This window comes from Podarcis melisellensis (assembly GCF_964234715.1).
Source record: "Podarcis melisellensis genome assembly, chromosome: 2".
Lineage (NCBI taxonomy): Eukaryota > Metazoa > Chordata > Lepidosauria > Squamata > Lacertidae > Podarcis > Podarcis melisellensis.
Window position 1 is genome coordinate 21820488 of NC_138529.1, and position 20836 is coordinate 21841323.

At 41.9% G+C, this 20836-nt stretch overlaps 1 protein-coding gene across 1 annotated transcript; it reads right to left on the reverse strand.

Annotated features, from left to right (window-relative positions):
• Positions 1-656: 656 nt before the first annotated feature.
• NOL11 (nucleolar protein 11) lies at positions 657-20074 on the reverse strand. The gene is made up of 18 exons (XM_081899662.1): positions 19867-20074; positions 18752-18865; positions 18096-18152; positions 16416-16561; positions 15455-15512; positions 14361-14502; positions 13118-13315; positions 12275-12351; positions 10780-10903; positions 10239-10336; positions 7867-7944; positions 5457-5641; positions 4734-4859; positions 3741-3968; positions 3197-3275; positions 2414-2506; positions 1043-1150; positions 657-807 (listed from the first exon to the last, which is right to left on the reverse strand). Exons 1-18 carry the CDS (start codon positions 20002-20004, stop codon positions 694-696), a joined length of 2163 nt encoding a protein of 720 aa, XP_081755788.1. The 5' UTR covers positions 20005-20074; the 3' UTR covers positions 657-693.
• Between the last annotated feature and the right edge of the window lie 762 nt (positions 20075-20836).

Consider the following 20836-nt stretch of genomic DNA (forward strand, 5'->3'; position numbering starts at 1 on the left):
TGCTGCAGCATTCTGTACCCGCTGGAGTTTCTGGGACAGCTTCAAGGGCAGCCCCGCGTAGAGCGAATTACAGTAGTCAAGCCTGGAGATGACCGTCACATGGATCACTGTGGCCAGGTTGGGGCGGGAAAGGTAAGGGACCAACTGCTTGATGCGGTGAAGGTGGAAAAATGTCGCCTTGGCTGTTGCTGTAACTTGCTCCTCCATGGAAAGGGAGGCGTCAAGGATTACACCCAAACTATTAACGGAAGGCAATGGCACTAATTAGGCCCCTGCAAGAGAAGGGAGTTGGTCCCTCATTCCCATGCCATCCCGACCTAGCCATAGGACCTCTGTCTTCGAAGGATTTTGTTTCAATCGGCTCCCACGAAACCATCCAGCCACAGCTTCCAAGCATCTGGTCAGTGTGTTCGGTTAGATGTTGTAGTCGTAATGTAACTTACAGCAGCCTCTGCCATCCTGGTGCCCTCCAGATATCAAAGGCTTCAAATCCCATCTGCCCCAGTCCAAAACATCTGGAAGGCACCAAGTTAGAAAAGACGGCCTTGAAGGGGTGTCAGTACAGTTCACCAATGAGAATTCTGGTATTAATAAGCTTTTACAAGGTAGAACAGATGAGCCGGAATGCAAAGAGGGGAAAAAATGTCCACAGTAGATTTGTAACAATAATTTTATGAGAAACATGTGCCTTATTCATACAAGTTTCAGAACTTCAATCAAATATAAGCCCACATCATCTGGGTGCTGTATCCTTTGCAAATGCCTCAGGCTTCCTTCAATCTTGTTGAGTTCTGAGTAAAAACGTACCTAAAAGAGGAGGGAAACAAATAAGATTTGTTCGTATTTCCTGCCAGCCCTTTATAAACATAGCTTTTATTCCCACAAGTGACACTACTGTTGCCTTCATGCAAAAGGGCAGCGCGTGATATCAAACAAAGGATAACATTTGTGGTTTTCAAAAGGAAGCCTGGTTTGGTATCACCACCTACAACGTTCAACCTGTGCTTCTGGTGCTGCAATTTCAAAAGAAAGAGAAACTTACTTGGGCTCTAACAAACTTGTGCAGCTTAGAAAGTAATTCTCTTGCTTCTGGCAACATCACAATAACTGTAAAGTGAGCATCTAGGAGGAGGCATATCCAGTCCATGATCTGAAAATTAAACCAGTGATAGATAGGCGTAAGCTAGTGATACCTCAACCTTCAGCACATGCATGAGAAAGTCAGCACCATTAGACAGAATTCCACTGCCTTATAATTTTATTGAGTGGCATGTGCCCATCCGTGAGCAGAACCAATTTCCTTTTGTGCAATGGGGCTTCTGATTTTAATCTAGCCCTCCATTCTTTGCCCTCCCACTCAAGTTTTCTAAGCAGATTTGGGGGACCTTTTAAAGCTCTTGCACATTTAGGGAGTACGGAAGTTGGTGGGAGGGAGGAGAAGCAGGGAAATTCTGTTCATGCAGCCTTCAGATGCAACTCTCTGCACTGAAATGGAAAATAACAATATTCCACAGAAGACAGTCATTTCTGTACAATCATGCATATGATGAAGTGGGTTGTAGTCTACGAAAGCTTAGGCCATTATAGATTTCTTGAAATTGGATTCAATGATGGTCCTACCCAAAATTATTTTCAATAGAGCTAATGGGTAGGACTTAGCTGAGCACAACCCAATGTTTTAAAGGTACCACAAGACTTGCTTAGCTTTTATGCAAAAGACTCAGGAAATAATTTCTTTATAATATAAAAGCTTCCCTGCCACACTTTTGGCAAGAAATGTACATGCAGCACATTTAAATTTAAAACAATCTTGGCTGCCTAGTGGGAGGGAGTTGAAACTGTCATATTTCAACAATGATTCTGCAAATATAACAGTGCATAATGCAGGCATAGCTAAGCAACTGCTTATAGGAGCAGAATCTCCAAGGCAATCATGAAAGTCACAGACCAGCAAGTACTTCCCTGTCTCACTGTATGATTCTATCCCATTGTAAGGGATCCTATCAATGCTATCTTGTCAACTTTCAGATCTGTTTCCCAAACCAAGTTAGCCAGGGCAATAACATCATTCAAAATTGGGAAACAGATCAATACCGCATCATGTGTGTTAACAATCCTTCTGTCACTGCACCATAAGCAACTGGAGGAGGGAAGCATATTTTTCTTTAACCATGAAAAAGGGAACCAAGGATCCTATAAAACAATTTCTGCCATAAGAGCCCAAGTCTCACTTTTAGAATAAACATTAATTGAAGACAGTTATGTTTACCATTGGGCTGAAACGGACTCTGAATACACAGAGGAGTGCACATGCAGATCTAGTCCTTTCAATGAAGCAGACATCTAGAGTTGAAACATAGAAGCTGATAACTCACAAGAACAATGATGAATTTAATTCCCACCTGCCCCTTACCTGGTTTATCGACAGACAAAATATTACAGGAAGGTCTACAGCAGCCTCTTCATTGCACTTCATGTACAGATACTGCAGATACCGGAGAAATAACTAGGAAGAAAAAAATATTTAAAAGTAGTATTTCAATTTTAAGTATATACAGTACAGAATTTTTAATATACTTGCAATAGAGTATTCAGTCATTAAAAAAAATTAATGTCTCAATTTTCTTTCTACAACTCAATTCAGGGACCTCACTATATCACCAATCTATGCTGACTTTTTCCATGCAGAAACAAATATAAAATGCAAAGCAAGCCTGCCTTCCTATATTGATTTCAAATTCAGACATAACAAATATACATCAGGCCTGTAACAGCTTGCATAGAAGTAAAACTTCTGAAGGTCCTCAGTCTAATCTGACCAATGTCATGCAGTAATTCCACCCTCCCTTTCTAATTTATATAATATATAATAATCTGTGTAAGTGCAGCAAATTTAATCATGAACACATCCTGAAGCTTACACTAACATTATACCTGAAGTTTACAACTATCACTACCAGAGGCTGAGGAGGTTCTACAGAACCAGTGTGGGATGAAATATCTTTCAGTGGATACTTATCTATTCATCACAGAAATAATCAACATGGATTTAGATATGCGATATTTAGATATGGATTTCATAACTGAAAAAGTTCATTGATAACTTAATTTCTCTAAAAGCCACAAGATGCTCAAAGAACAAATATGTAATCAACAATGATATCTAGAAACAGTCAAGAGAGGAGTCGCTACTTACAATGACTTGCTCAGCTGAGAGATCTTTCAGATGAGGCAAAAGAAATGTCTCACTGTATGCTGAACGAAGAATGGTGTTTCTGCATAAGATTCAGGTAATAGGGTCAAGGACCAATGTTACATTAAGATTTTTATTGTATCCCAGCCTACCCCCCAAATTTTTTAAGAGCAACATCTTTGAAAAAGAAAGCATTTTTTAAAAGGCTAACAAAATAGGTTAGAACTGCAGTCTTCTTTCTGCAAGTTGAAGGGATCCTTCTGCCAAGGAAGGGACCAAGGTTCAACAGAAGCTCTCAGTGAAGGAAGGAGTGGAGGAGGCAGCAAACTGCTGATTCCCCATACAGCCCCCCACCTCACCTTGTTCTCTGGAGCAGTTCTTCAGGGTGCACTGGGGATGGTGCAGCAAAATACCACCTTCACCATTCCTTCACAATTCTTAAATCTCCAAGAAATAAGGTTCCAACATAGCGGAACAATACGCCACAGGTGCCACATAACCGTTCAGCATCTGTTAAGAACAACTATATTTATTGTGCAAAGGATACAGCAACGTTGCCTTCTGTGGTCCAACAGGGCATATTTCTCCTGTGTATGTCATGTAAGATTTCTGAGTTAACGGTGTGTCGCAGATGTCTTCTTCCGGGAGCTCAGAATTGAAGCCGTTCTGTAGAACTTTAGACTGCTTTCCCATTCTGTTGTTGTGCGCAGTATCAACACAACCTGCTACAGAATCTATATTCACATTCATTTCTTCAAGGCGGTCATCACCAATGCTAGGAAGAAAAAGAAAAGTCCCCAGATGCTGATATTAGTTTAAAACGGCATTTTATAAGAAATTTCTGAAATTGACATTTCATAACAACATCAATAACTACTATCTGGGATTAAGATGGACAGAAGAACATGCCTTTCCATGCATGTCTAGAGAAGTCTCTACATTCAATTTGTGTTGGTTGATTAATAATAATAATATTATTATTATTTATAGCCTGCCCATCTGGCTGGGCTTCCCCAGCCACTCTGGGTGGCTTCCAACAAAGTATTAAAATACAGTGGTCTGTTAAACATTAAAAGCTTCCCTAAACAGGGCTGCCTTCAGCCTCCCGTAACACAACATCCCATAACACACAAAATTGCATTTTAGAGATGACTGCACATTTGGAGAATGCCTAAAGTCATCAGGTAGTTAATTTACTCTCCCTGATTTCATATACTAACCTTTTCTGACTGCAGTCAATTAAAAAAGAAGATGATTCAGCATTTTCTAAATGAAAATGTCTCTAAAACAATAGAAATCTCATCTGATAACTGCAATGGAGTTCATTATGAACAGCTCTCATACACAAGGGAATTAAAGAGGGTAAAATACATGTCATTTCTACTTCTTGCCAAAGTGGTAGGCTAGTGTCCATACACCATGGTGTCTCTGAAGTTCCTTTATTACCCACAAAGTAATTTGATGAGAAAAAATAGTACTTCAAAGCAAACAATTGAAAGCATTATCAATAAAAATGTAGGATAAATTGCTTGATACTGACCTTAGGAAAGTCCTCAGGCAAGCACAGGTAATTGCTTCAGGGATGTCAGGAAACTGCTGGAGACATAGTTGTAACAAGTGTACATCTGTTTTCTCCAAGGCAACTGCCATTAGATCTGGGCACATACTTGAACAAAAGGGTAAATAGTTACATCTCCGGATATAATTGCAATTAGTTAAATATTAACTTTTATCCACAAAAATATTTCAGGTTTCTGGGAGCACCACAGGTTCACAATAAATCAGTTTCTGATAAGCCACTATTCTCAAAGTTCCTGAAGGATTCCAGTTCCTTAAATTTCATTATAAAATAAGAGAGATGCGGGTGGAACTGTGGTCCAAACCACCAAGCCTCTTGGGCTTGCCGATCGGAAGGTTGGTGGTTCAAATCCCCATGACGGGGTGAGCCTCCATTGCTCTGTCCCAGCTTCTGCCAACCTAGCAGTTTGAAAGCACGCCAGTGCAAGTAGATAAATAGGTACCACTGTGGCAGAAAGGTAAATGGCGTTTCTGTGCGCTCTAGCTTCCGTCATGGTGTTTCTGTTGCACCAGAAGCAGTTTAGTCATGTTGGCCACATGACCCAGAAAGCTGTCTGTGGACAACCGCCAGCTCCCTTGGCCTGAAGCAAGATGAGTGCGGCACCCCATAGTCGCCTTTGACTGGACTTAACCGTTCAGGGTTCCTTTACCTTTTTACCTTATTATAAAATAAATACTAGCTCACCTGTAAGAGAGGCCTTGTGTCTGGATAATTTGCACCAGGCAATTCTGAGGGTAAAATGAGGACTCTCTTTTACACCTGTTCACAAGAGCAGATAGTACGCATCCAACTGTTGCTTGAAAGTCTGGTATCTGAGTACTGGAGAAAAATGTCTTCAGCTTTTCTTCAATTACATTCTGAGAAGAATCCTGAAAGACGAGTATTTTGTTCAACAGTCCCAGAAAATCAGCTTTAACTAGCCAAAGTAATTAAAAGTAATCTTGGTTGCCCTATGAGTTTTAATCCATTAACTGTGCAATCTTACACATAACTACTCAGAAGTCAATCCCGTTAAGTTCAATGAGTCTTACTCTCATGTGAATGCATAAGATTGCAGCTGAAACCTGCATGAGAATGTTTTGTAAGAAACAAAAACACTGTCTTTAGATGCCTGGATGTGTCACAGCTGCCACCATATTAGAAAAGGCATTTCAGAGAGTTCTTTCTGGTGATGGTGGCAAGGAATGCCGTGGTATATGGGTGGAGGAGGGGATGAGAAAACCTCCCTACATGAGCCTTCCCCTGCCCTTACAGTACTCAGGCTCTAAATCATAAGATTTTTCAGCAATACTGTCTTAACATGAATGAAAACACTACTAGAACATTGGATTCAATAGCAAACATTTGCATCTGCTTTAATTTTTAAATGGAAACTTTTTGATAAGCATTGCCCCCTAGGTAGAAAGGTGATTTAGAACAGTTGCTTATTACTTGCAAAAAAATCTGTCACCCAGCACAACTGTGCTGGTTGGGAGAACTACCAGGAACATAGGAGCCAACTCCTAGGGGCCGTGGGGGCTTCGGTCCCCACAATATTAGTGGGGGCTGGGCCTCAACAAAGTTGATGAGCATTTCCTTTCAAATGGTATGTGTGCTCTGCATCATGTGATCAATTATGCAGGACGGGGCTTACCTGGGCCCCACAATATTTATTCAAGTTGGCACCCCTGACCAGGAACTTCTGGAGGGTACCATGTTGGGTCAAGGTTTCAGTTGTTATTTCAGTTTAGCAGAGAGGAATGAAAAATTGCTGATCTAGTTCAGTCACATATTTACATTGCTAAAAAGCACAGCAAACCAGGTTTAGTTTTGCTAAAGTTGAAAGATGGGAGTATAAACCATGGTTTATTAAATCACTGTCTGGTTATTGAAACCCTGCCCAACAGCTTAACTATAGTTTGTTTACTGCCAACAAACCATGCTCTGAAGGTATGGTTTGCTGCTGGTTTATGAACTGTGGTTTGTTTCAACTGCGGCATGGAGTTATATGATTTGTTTGGCACCCCAACCCTGACGCTCAACAAGCTACAAAAGGCATGAGGGAAGAGGAGCTGGAGAACAAACGATTGTTTGTTTGATCAGCGGTGAGACGATTCATTGGTTTGGTCTGCACGTGTTATACCGACATGTGGCTTCATGTGAATGAGCAGCCATGTGGGTACTTGGAGCAAACAAAAGTAGCTGCCTCCCTCTTCTCCCATTCCTGTCCTACATAAATGAAGTTATAAGCAAGCTAATGGAAGCAGCGGCGGAGCAGGCCAATCAGGCACCTGGGACGGCGTGCATGTCCTGCACCTGCGGAGCAGGACCAGCTGCCCATGGGGCAAGACCAGCCGGGGCAGGACACTCCTTGGGGCCTCCGAGGAGTCTGCCTGCCCCCTGCCACTCAGCCACCCTACAGCTAAGGGGGGAAGCAGTGGGCGGACTGTTTGGGGCAGCCCGGAGTCTGCAGGCGCAGAAGCCACCACGTCACCCCCAGGAGAGATGTGTGGCTCAGGCGTTCTGCAGGCCCAAGGTGAGTGTCGCCCAGCATTTTGTCACCCCCCCTCAGTGTTGACACCTGGGGCACCACCCCCCCGCCCCTGAATGCAAGCTCTGTTAGAATAAATTTTATGTAAAATCTCCCAATTCTACTTTGTAAATACAGCTCTATATTTCAATGGGATTCTAGCTTTGCCATATAATTACTTGGCTGATAAAACCCCACAAAGGTGTCCAATTGCTCTCACAATATCAACCAACAGTTACCGTAACACTTGAAGGACCAATATTTTAAATTTGGTTTAATCACAGTGCTTAATCACAGTGATCTGAGCTGTGTACAAGAGACCCAATTTGGTAAGACTTAAAACAAATTCAAACTGAAAGTCAGAGTTCAATTTAAGAGTCTGATGGGAAAAAAGAAATTTGCCAATTTCTTTTTTAAGAAGTTAGTATACATATTTTTTAATATTGTGCATCTGTATACCATATTTCCTGATACCATTTTTTCTAGTTAAAGCATAAGTGATATCTTGTTCTCTACCCAAACACTCCACCTTTCCTAAGTGTTTTTCTTATGGGTGTGGTATAAATAATAAATTATTATATTTACCTTGATAATTAAAAGCAGCTGTTCCATTGTCAGAGTCTCCAGTTGAGTTTTTGCATCCATGCTCTTTCTTGACCTCAACTGCAAGTATTTAAACATGCATAGTAAGATTCTTTGAGAATTAAAGTTCCATGACAGTTAAAGAAAAAGAACAGCCAAAGGTAACATGTATCCTGGACCAATTACAACTAGTTTTAGAAATTCTGCCAGCAGATTCAATTCACTGGTAGTTATATTCTCTTGTGATCATCAAAACAAAAATGTTTTAAGGACAAAACAGGTTAATAATTTAATAAAGGAAAGAGATATGCAAGCATCAGTTTTGATCTTTTTAGAAGAGGTAGAGAGAGAAATCCAAGATTATGAAAAATATTTCAATATGCAGATTTTAGCACATGATCTTTGTTCCTGCCGAGAGCCACAATTTCTAAAGGACAATTTGTCTAAGGTCACCTTCTAGCAGTGGGTGGTGGCAGTTAAAAAAATGTTCTGGATTAACTAATCCAGAATAAAGAGCACCCTATTTCAGTAGTGAATTAGATTTCCCAATCCTATGCAAGTCTGCCTTGAAGTTCACCCAAACTTAAGAAAGATATATATTTTTTTAGTACAATGGTCCAATACAACTAATTTACTGGAAAGCATTGTAATTCCTTTTTTTCTTTAATATGACATACATGCTTACCAATTTGTTTGCTGGCAGCTAGGGATATCTTTTCTGAAGTCATAAATCCATAGATATATTTTTTTAAAAATATTTTTTATCAAAATAAATAGGGATGGGTATGCAACTTGATGACCCACTGTCAAACCACCATGTTTGTAAAATGGGGGGGGGGGGGAGGAAGCAAATGGAATAGAAATTTTTTACTGATTATTCCTGTGGAGCCCCATGGAGCTGCCTGAAAAGCTGTTCCACAGGGTTGGAGGAGCCTCTGGACTAGTGTAATGAGTTTAGAGGAACGTTGGGCAAAATATTCCTGCACTGAAGGGGGTTGGACTAGATGACCTCCGTGATCTCTTGCAACTCTACATTCTATGATTCTATGGCACCGAAGAAAGGGGGAAATAGGTGATTAGTGCACCCTGCTAGAGCTTGATCCCCCCTAGTACAATTCAGCAAATGCTTTCAGGACTAATACAGTGGTGCCCCGCAAGACGAATGCCTCGCAAGACGAAAAACCCGCAAGACGAAAGGGTTTTTCGGTTTTTGCGTCGCTTCGCTAGACGAATTTCCCTATGGGCTTCCTTCGCAAGAAGAAAGCCCATAGGGAAATCTCCGGGGACCTCTTTTAAATGCTGGCGGTGGGGAGCAAAGCCTTCCCCCCCCCTCCGGCCTTCAGAAGAGGTCCAGGAAGGCCGGCGGGGGCCGAAAGGCTTTGCTCCCCACCGGCAGCATTTTAAAAGCGGTCCGGGATAGCAGGGAAGCGCTTCCCGCTATCCCGGATGGCTTTTGAAGGCAGACGGGGGGGAGCAAAACCTTTAGCCCCCTGCCAGCCTTCAGAAGAGGTCCTGGACTCCCCCCACCTGCCTTCCCGGGGGTTTTAAAATCGCCCCGAGACAGTCCTCCGCTGTCCCGGGGCGATTTTAAAATGCTGGCGGGCGCAGCATTTTAAGATCGCCCGGGACAGCGGAGAAGTCTCCGCTGTTCCGGGAAGGCAGGCAGGGTGGAAGCAAAGACTTTCGCCCCCCGCCGGCCTTCAGAAGAGGTCGGAGGACAGACTGTCCCCGGACCTGGTCTGAAGGCGGTTTCCATAGGAACGCATTGATTGATTTTCAATGCATTCCTATGGGAAACCGTGCTTCGCAAGACGAAAAACTCGCAAGACGAAAAGACTTGCGGAACGAATTAATTTCGTCTTGCGAGGCACCACTGTATTTTGTGCTCCCCGCCCCCCCCGAAACAAGGTAACTATTTAAGATCAATTTGTAATCAAGTGATGTGAAAAGTTATTCATGACTATAAGATCAAACTGCAAAAGCTTAATCTGGATTAAACCCCAAGTATTCAAGTGAAAATCTTCCAAAAACCAAAGAGTGGACTGACATTTCCCAATTTCAACTGTAACCATTATGCAGATCAGAGAGGTTAAACTTCATCGTTAAATGCTGGACTACAATTCCCTTAAATTCAATAGCTGAGTTTCTTTTCATAATGATTGGAACTCCCTGCTTTGCATTGCCTATTAACATTCTGGCTGTATTGCACAGAAACCAAGGATACTTAAGGAATTTTGGTGTCTTGTACGGATTGCTTAAAGTGGTATGCCTTTTTGTTGAAAATCCTATTTTATCCATCTATCTAAAGGGTTTAATAAATAGTGAAATGGATATAGCAAAAGGAAGATTGAATAGTGACTATGAAACCAACATACCAGCCTATTAGATTCACACTTAGCAGGCTGATCTGGCTTTGCACCTATCAGATCATCTTCTTGAAGCATGTTCCAATCTGCAGGTATAATCTTCATTTCTGGAAAAAGTAATATAGATTATCACATTAAAGAGTGAAACCTATTATTGTTATGCACAAATGACCAAAGAAAGATTTCTATAAAAATTATACCGGACAAGAACTTCGCTTTTGTAATGCATGGGTTTGGATGTCAAAATAAGCTATTGTTATGAGTTTACCATATTGAATGTATAACTGAATTTAATCATAATAAATTAAGGTAAAGCAAAAACACTAAATATACTTTTCAACATACCATCTAAAATCCACAGAGAATTGGACAATACAAATGAGAGAATTTGTGAATATTAAAATCCAATTTGTAAACTGAAAAATCTTAGTACAATGCCTTCTAATAGGATAAGCAGCTTAAGATGGGCATTTTTACATGTAGTTTTCTAAAAGCATTTCCAAAAGAGGATTATGTGAATGTAAATATAAGCTTTATAATTAAGCCCTACCTGATGTTTGTGTATCCTTAACTTTCCCAACAGCAGCAGCCAAGGAAGATGTTTCACACTTATACAATATTACTCTTAATTCGTTACCATGTGTTATGAAGAGTTTGTCTCCGTAACACCAACACTAGGAAACATTAAATACAAATAATTAGCAAGTAGAAAGTGAAATAATGCAGTGTACTCACAACACAAACACTCCCTTAAATGCTACAGATCTTTTGAGCTTTCTAATTTCTTCTGAAAGGTAACAGTTTTGTCATCTATATATACCTGCAGCCCTGCAATAACTGAGCAATGGGGCACACTTAGAAAGATTTACTCTTATTGCTAGATCTGTAGAAGATTAATTGCAAACTACTGATCAATTTAGGGACGTGGGTGGCACCGTGGTCTAAACCACAGAGCCTCTTGGGCTTGCCGATCAGAAGGTCGGCAGTTCGAATCCCCATAACCGTTGCTCAGTCTCAGCTCCTGCCAACCTAGCAGTTCAAAAACATGCCCAAAAGTGCTAGTAGATAAATAGGTACCGCTCTGGCGGGAAGGTAAACGGCATCTCCATGCGCTGCCCCGGTTTTGGTGTTCCGTTGTGCCAGAAGCAGCTTAGTCATGCTGGCCACATGACCCAGAAAAAATTGTCTGTGGACAAATGCTGCCTCCCTCGGCCAGTAAAGCGAGATGAGCACCGCAACCCCAGAGTTTTCTGCGACTAGACTTAACTGTCAGTGGTGCTTTACCTTTACTGATCAATTTACACAACCAACACCCTTCAAAGAGATCTGTGATGAGCTTAGAAATATCCAGTGATCTGGATCAGTCAGTCTCTAATTCAAAAAGTGACAATGGCTCTTGAAGGAGTTTTGCACATGCACTGAAGCAGCTGGGCTTGCACTGCATTCACATATATGCTCTTCAAAGATTGCTGCATCCCTTATGCACCCAATGGATCAGTGCACTCTACAGGACATCTAATATGTGCACTGAAAAACAGGGAATGTTTTAAAATCTGACTAATACCCTTTTCCAGCATTCTTTTTTTCATATTTCATACGTTCTGTTCAAGGTTTTCCATTGTAAACTAGCTAGGTAAAGGTAAAGGGACCCCTGACCATTAGGTCCAGTCGTGGCCGACTCTGGGGTTGTGGTGCTCATCTCGCTTTATTGGACGAGGGAGCCGGCGTACAGCTTCCAGGTCATGTGGCCAGCATGACTAAGCCGCTTCTGGCGAACCAGAGCAGCACACGGAAACACTGTTTACCTTCCCGCCAGAGTGGTACCTATTTATCTACTTGCACTTTGACGTGCTTTTGAACTGCTAGGTTGGCAGGAGCAGGGACCGAGCAACGGGAGCTCACCCCGTTGCGGGGATTCAAATTGCTAGCCTTCTGATCGGCAAGTCCTAGGCTCTGTGGTTTAACCCACAGTGCCACCCGCGTCTGTAAACTAGCTACAAGTGTATTAAAATGAAAATGGATTGATCACATTGATCACAACTTACTTGTCCAGTGGTTCCCCGTGGTAATTCCTTTAAAGCCTGTAATGTTTGAAATTTTATATTCCATATGGAAAAGCAATCTACAAATAGGAAAAACAAGAGTACCATTTGCAAAGCTTTCAGTTATGAATGCTGCCTGCAAATTGGGTAAGATAACTTTGGCAACGTGCCCTACAAAGTAATTAACATACCCAAAACCATCCTGTCAAACATTGCCGAATTAAGTCTCGATTCATAATCAGAGTCATTACTAATCTCTTACAAAAACAGTTCAACAAATCTATTTCTGAGAAAGTGAAGCTTCAGTTGTATAATTAATCACTCTACCATGTATGCTTTAACAGATCAATAACAATCAACTGTACAGGCAACTCCCATTTTGCTAGTGTTCCATGAACATTGGCACCATTTTCAGACCCAGAAGAGGGCCTAACCAGGTGGGCTTATGCACATGATGACCCGGAACGCAACCCCCATGCAAACTGGGAGTTGCCTGTGTATCTTTCTCTGCTGTCTTTCCTTGCTCTTATTTCTTACGCGTCTGCATTTTTAAATTAGCTGCCTGCAGACCAGACACTTGTTGCTTTTTATTCTACATTTTATGTTGCATGATAGCCCTCCAGATGTTATTGGATTCCAACTTCTATTAATCCCAGGCAGCACAACCAGTGGGAGTTGCAGTCAACAGGCACCAGGCTGTTGTACAGAATCTTGACTTTAGGTGCTCAATATTTGTTTAATGTTTATTTAAGAGTGCTTCTTGGATGTTTCCTTCCTGTTTACAGTCAACAAATTAAGCAGAATAGATTTAGTCCAGCTGCTGCATTTTGAAGCGATTTACGTTACCTTTAACGCGGCCATCTGGGGAATCCAAACATCCTGTTATGGCAATATGATCTTTATCGAGAATAGCAATTGAAGTGCTTTTTAAAATACTGCCGGATACTAGAAGCCTGATCAGAAGAGACTTTTGTAAAAATTGCTCTTCTTCAGAGCCACTCTGTTGCAGGGGCACCAGAACCTTATACACACATCCGTTGGAATCTGTAAGAATAGAATTCAGTTACGTGATAGTTAAGAATTAATAAATACTAGTTGACATACACAAATCATCACCGTAAAAGACAGGGCATCACTTAAGAGGAGGCATGGTTCGGAATGGTTCCATTTCTGTCAGCTGCTTCCATGGAGGTCCTGTGTAGCCCATGAATACCAGCCGCAATTGCCAAAAATCCCCCAAGGAGTTAATGCATGCACATTGCCTGTCAGATAATTTTAATGCGTTGGGGAAGCCTCCTTCCCTGCGACTTCTGTTCACAGCTACATACTCTGTTATCAATGGACTACTGTCTGTCCAGTTTCTACATACCATCCTCAACTAAAGGCTTTATGATTGCATAGGTACCCCAAACTAAGAAACAGTCTTAGGTTTTTGACCTTTAATACAGCAATACCATTCGGATACAACAGCATGATATGGTTTGACAATTACAAGTGTGCAAAGGCTTAGCAATTCTGGCAAGTGGTTAAAACAGCAAACAATGTTATCATAAATATAGTGGTACCTCAGGTTACATACGCTTCAGGTTACAGACTCCGCTAACCCAGAAATAGTGCTTCAGGTTAAGAACTTTGCTTCAGGATGAGAACAGAAATCATGCTCCGGCGGCGCGGCAGCAGCAGGAGGCCCCATTAGCTAAAGTGGTGCTTCAGGTTAAGAACAGTTTCAGGTTAAGAACGGACCTCTGGAACGAATTAAGTACTTAACCTGAGGTACCACTGTACAGAAAAACTGTAGCCTTATAACCCACTCCCATTTAGTGGGAAGAGGCAGCATTTGGCCCAGAGTTCATGTTTGTACATTATATTTGAATGCAGTCTCAGTGTACTGAATTTGTAAATATGCATAAATGTCTATGCTCCTCACAGAAGTATACAATTATACTGTTAAGAACTATTAACTACTATGCCTGTTTATGCAACATTTAATTGCAAAAGACTGATTGGAAATAACATTATGTTTGCTCTTCGGCGCTTTATCAAGGCAGGGTTCCCCTCCTGTACAATTAGAATATACCTTAATACTTACACAAGCAAAGCAACGTGACAACTTTGTTTTTCAAGTATGCTGCAAAACCCAGCGGTGTGGCTGACTCGCCACCTTGTTCCAGTTTAAACTTCTGAAGGATGCATGGATTACACTGCTGAACATATATGAAGCAATTCCCATCCTGAAGAAAAAGAGTGGCCTTCTTTCATTTCCCAGATAACCAGGTTCATTAAAAAGACATTGCAGCCAGACAGAAGAAATTAACTATATCATATATCTAAGAAACATTTGCCCCCCCCCCAAAAATTGCAATGGTAATTCCCCACAAATCATTGTGTAGCTGTGATTTAAGCGAAAAAGCAAAGACTGTGTAATACCAGCAAGTTACAGTGAACAAATGCTTGTGCAATAGTATGCTTGCACCATTAAGTTTGAGGATTCCTCTTATAAGAAAGTATTCCCCATTCCCTACAAAGCAGGACTTTCTAAAGCACAATGAAATAGGAGTTTCTTGTTGTTCATTCTGGACAACCTATTGTACTGCAATATTGAAATAAATAAGTTTTTTTCTGAGTTTGAGAATGATTCATTGCTCATCCTGTCCAGACCATCCCAAGAACTGCAAATAAAAACTGCACCACAGAAGCATTGCATCTGTATTAATCTTCTACTGCATAGTAACATTTCCATAGTGGATCATGTGAAGAGACTTAATTCTTAGTAGGCCTGAGCAATCCTTCCATCAGTCACTGTATGTTCTTATTATTATTATTTCTGTGGAGTACATATGCACAATGCACATATGTCAGGATTCAGTTATGTGTGACCATTGCTACTACAAGCTCGTTCAACTTAAATAACCTTAAAATGCTTATTATGGAAAATAAATCTAAATATTTATATTTCAGTTTCCAAGGTTGGAAATATCTGTTAGAGCACCTTTGTTGGGGAGACAGAGGTACCCAAATTTAAGCATGTAAATAGCCCCCTGCAGTAGAAGATTCTTACTCAAGTGTTAAGACTGATTCTGCATCAACAAATAAGATAGTAAACAATATGCCACACCTGTGACTTAAACACGGAAATGTACTTTTAAGTTGTTGCATCACTACTTTACAATATTTATCACTTACCTGCTCAGTAATAAATGTAACAACAGGATGTCCAACGTCCAAGAAAGCATCACTCCATCTAAAAATAAGTTATATTATTAATGCAGGGCAATTAAAATTAAAAACATGGCCACAAAGAATATTTAATACAATAGCCTACTTTGCACACTACGGTAAGCCAAACTATTGCTTACTAAAGGTAAGGTAAAGGTACCCCTGCCCGTACGGGCCAGTCTTGCCAGACTCTAGGGTTGTGCGCTCATCTCACTCTATAGGCCAGGTGCCAGCGCTGTCCGCAGACACTTCCAGGTCACGTGGCCAGCGTGACAAGCTGCATCTGGCGAGCCAGCGCAGCACACGGAACGCCGTTTACCTTCCTGCTGGTAAGCGGTCCCTATTTATCTACTTGCACCCGAGGGTGCTTTCGAACTGCTAGGTTGGCAGACGCTGGGACCGAACGACGGGAGCGCACCCTGCCGCGGGGATTCTAACCGCTGACCATGCAATCGGCAAGTCCTAGGCGCTGAGGTTTTACCCACAGTGCCACCCGCGTCCCTTGCTTACTAGGACCATGCAAATATGCTTCTGCTTCTCTAGGTCTCATGTGGCATCTAAGCGAAACCAAGGATAGTGGTTGAGCTCACTTCTCCTTAAATCACCATCTGTAGCCAAGATCAAAAATTGGCTACAGCTTGTTATCAAAGAGAAAGCTTAACCACAATCCTGGGTTCAGACAACACACTAACCCAAGCATAGCTTCTGCACCAGAGAGAGCCTATAAGAACCAGGGAGTAGCAAAGCCTACTTAAGAAACTTTAATTGTTCACCTGCAGGAAGAATGAACTGAATAAGGCATTACAAAGAAACAAGGTGATGGGTAGCTCTGGTACCAGAGTGAGGTTAAGGGATTCAGAGAGACCCAGCACCAAATCTATAGCTTTAATTTTTGAATTGGAAAGCTTGCATTAACTGTGGCACTCACCTAATAACTTCGTCTGAAACAACGCTTTCAATTTCTTGCTGAGGGGCTGTGAGTAAAGCATCTAAACTCTTGACAGCACCACCTTTGAACAGGACCAGGGGTTCGGTATCAGGCAGAGAATGTATCCGATACACATCTGCTGACAACTGCAAAATAAACTCTTAACTTTAGTCTGGAATATAAATGTGCAATATAAATTGTAACAAAAGTGCAGGTATCTTTGTAATACCATACTTTTCCGTCTATAAGACGCCCCCTATTTTTGGGGACTGAAATTACAGAAAATGGGGGGAGATTGCAAAAAGTTGTTGAGCTTTTTTTGCGGAGGATTGCCCAGGGTTGTTTTAGGGGAAATGCCGAAAAAACTATCACCCACACGCATAGAATAATCCGTCTCCCGTCTGTCCCCTCACCAGCTGAAGTTGCCAATCGCCTGCCCAATTGCAGCAGCAGCCACTCAACACCACCCATTTACACAGCAACCAATAACACACACAATAGTTGCTGACAGCCGCGGCAGCAACCAATCAAACGTCCGCCCTATGGGCTACCCATGTATAAGATGACACCCACTTTTTAGCATGATTTTTAAGGGGGGAAAGCTAGTCTTATGCATGGTAAAGTATGGTAAATGTTAATAAATATTGCAATGTTCAGCAAAAAATTATATTCACTCTAGCTGGCCTCAAAAAGTTGATTGCTCCAGGTACTGGTATGAGCAATGGAATGAGTTGCAACTGAATTACAGACCTAAATATTACTAGGTATGCTTGTCTGGGGCTTTTCCTGACAATTCACAGCAGATATGGGAGAAGAATTGGAGCAGGGTAGGTCCACTGTGCTAGCAGAAACTCTTGTGCTAGCTTCCACAAGGGTGCTGAGTTAGTTGAATCTGGGCTCTTGTCGTTTGCTATTTACACCTTTGAAGAAGGGTACGGTACAGTAAAAACAACTGTAACAGCTGGGAAATTCTGCAGCAACTCAGTGACAGCATCTGCATTACTATTCTGACTGACACTGAAATATAACTCTTTCAGTAAAGCAACATTGGTTATGCCCAAAGAGAAAAGAAAACCCCAAAAGGTCATTACTCAGTTGAATATTTTGATGATTCACAAAAATCCAAGTCTAGATATTGAAAGCACAGATACTAACTAAAGTGACTGCATAGCTTCTACTGTGCAATAGTAGTTATTAGCCCTAGGTGGAAGGACTGTTTCAACAATTTGCAAAAGGTCCTCTATCTTACTAAGGCGGGAAGGAGAAAGGACAGGTGAAATATAGTGTTCTAGAAAGACACAATTATTTTATTTTTCAGTGCAATCCAGACTTCAGATGGGCAGAGTTCTGCTCACATGGCATTTCCCTACAATAAGAGGTGACAATATTCACCTGCAGCCCCAACATCATCTGCCATGCCGTTCCAAGTTCTCTCCTGAACCTGCGGAACAGCTTGTCCAGAGGTGCTTATCAGTGAAAATCTCCTTCCTTGCTCCACTTGATACCCCTGCCAGATCACAGATAGGGAAGGACCACTTTGGTTTGCAGAAGAACCTTTCTGGAGCCAACCCATAATTTGCAAGGCTGGTGTTAACATATAGAGAACTCATGCCATCAACTGATTGCACAAGGTAATTACCATGATCTAAAACAATTTTATTACAAGTTATCGGCACTTACCGTTGCTTTAAAGGCTTTATCCAAGTTACTGTCATCTTCCTTCCATATCTGTAAAACCTTTTGAAAAAAACCATCATTTTAAAAAGGCATAATATCTATTTGCAAAGTATTACCTCAAAGCTCGACTAGACAAGCAATTCAGGTTAGGATATTTAAGATACACTAGTTTTTATGGTCTGTGATATACACACAGCCAGGATTTCCAAAATAGATGAGTGTGCACTCAGGTATGTGTGTGAATGCTGCAGAGAGGACAACTACGACAGACCCATGCCAGTCTCTTGATATGTGCAGAATTTGTAAATGTAAACCTACAAAATCCCATTGGCTTCTGCAATGTACATTTAATGCATTTTTGTTTCTATGGAAATAAATCCTACTGATTTTGACTGAAATATTGTTAGGATAGCAGTCTTTGTGAGGCTCAGTTCCCTATCAGAAATCAGTTATTGTACAATCTAAAAATACGAACAAGTTTTCATCCACACTAGCATGCAGTTTCAAAACAGACTGATTAAACATGAATTGTTTTGCCTACTACAACTTCCATAAAGGAAGTTTTTTAAAAGACTACCATGGCTTCAATAAAACTATACCAAATGCAACAATTTCCCACATAACTACAGTCAAATGCTTGCCTTAATAAGAAATCATACCTTATCATCGTGGACAATAATGAACTCCCCTGTTTCAGCATTGCACACAGCAGGGCATGTAATTGTTTGACCTTGTTTGACTGACCAGCAACCCAGTGGTTTTTGATCTGAAACCTAAAAAAAATCCAACTTATCAACTGTTAAGACACTAAATACTTAGCATGTTATTAAGATGCACACAAGAAAATTTCAATTTGCTATTGCTCTGTGTATTTTAAAGAGCTGAAACCCCATAAGCACCTGGCCTATAGTTTTATAAACAATTCTAGAAAAAGATAAATCCTTCTACAGAACTATACAGCAGGGTGCTTTTTCCAACTATGATTTATGGCAGTTCTTCCAAGCTGGTATGCACACTCCTTCATATGCTTGTATGCACTTTCTCAAATTGCAAGAAAATGCATACAAACATAAGGAGAAGTGCACACACCAGCTTGGGTGTAAATCATAGTTGCAAGAAGGATCCTACTGTATAAGGATTGATCTTTTCCTATACTTTAATTGTTTATAAAACTGTAGGGCAGACATAGGCAAACTTGGCCCTCCAGATGTTTTGGGACTACAACTCCCATCACCCCTAAGTAACAGGACCAGTGGTCAGGGATTATGGGAGTTGTAGTCCCCAAAACATCTGGAGGGCCAAGTTTGCCTATGCCTGCTTTAGGGCATGTGCTTGTGGGGATTCAGCTCTTTTAAATACACAGAGCCATAGCAAATTGAGATTTTCTTGAGAGAGAATTCTAGGGATTGCAGAAAGAGACCCAAGTCTTTTCCTATGTCATCTTGTTGTTAATATCCGTCTGTCCTGGGGAACAAGGGAAGAGGGAGCCTTTGGAGGTGAAGGCGAAACTGCAGGAAGGTTGTCCTCGCTTTTGCCATCGTTCCTGCCATCCAATACTGCGGGGGATGCCGGGGACTCGAACCCGGGGGAACCTTCTGCGCGCAAACGAAACGACCGGGTGCGCAGGGGGTCCTCGCCACTAGGCCCCCCTCTTTTGCGACTATTCCTAGGGATCGTGCCTGAGGGACTTGAAACAAGACATGGGGAAAGCGGCAAAGGACTCGCATCCCCTCCCGACCGCCCCCCGTTTCTCCTCTCCTCAAGGAGTCTTTACCTTATACAGCGTCACCGTCCGGCCTCGGTCCGTGAGCAGCACCCGGTCCGCATCCTGCTCCAGGCCCAGCGGCCCCTGAGAGGGGACCCCGGCTCCCGCCAAAGGGCACAGCGCGAACTCCTCACAGAAGGCCGCCATCTTGAGGGCCACGCGAGACGAGAAGGGCGGAAGTGCGCCTGCGCCCACAGGACGGCGGCGGCCTCCACCTCCCGGTTTTAAAAGGAAGGGGCGGGAATGAAATCGACCGGGGCCAACCAACCGGGCTCGGCGCAAAACCAAAGTCGCGCAGTCGCAGTGAGCTTCCGCAGCGGGAACAGTGCAAAGCGCCACCTGTTGGCGAAAGAGAAGACGGCGAGGAACTGGGGCGAGCGCCGGCCAGATGGGGTGTTGCCATACGTCCGGGATTCCCCGGCACTGCGTGGTGCTGCGAAAACCCGGACGCACGACAGCTTTCCCATGAAAAACGCAACAACTTTGCCAAAAAACCCCTCAATAACTTTTCTGTCTGGGATTCTCACTGTTTGAATTATGGTCATTTTAACAGCACCCTAACCAGGCCCTGCCATGAAGCGCTTACCTTCTAAAAATGTGGCTTCTTGGGGGGGGTGTTATTGGGTTGTTGTTTTTATTTTGATTATATATTTTGTGGTTTTTATATTTTTGATTTTGTTCCGTGAACCGCCCTGAGACCTTCGGGTATAGGGTGGTATATAAAGTATAATAATAATAATAATAATAATAATAATAATAATAATAATAATAATAATAATAATAATAGAGAAAAGAGCGAGTTGGCGCCCTCACCAAACTCCCGTTATTTGTAAAAAAATCCAAATGGACTGGCGGCCGTGTTCACGATGCTGAGACCCCAGAGGAGATTTTTTTCTGGGTCATTCTGCAAAAATTAACTTTCACCAAATGACATGCTCTGATGGTATACAGTGGTACCTCGGGTTAAGAACTTAATTCG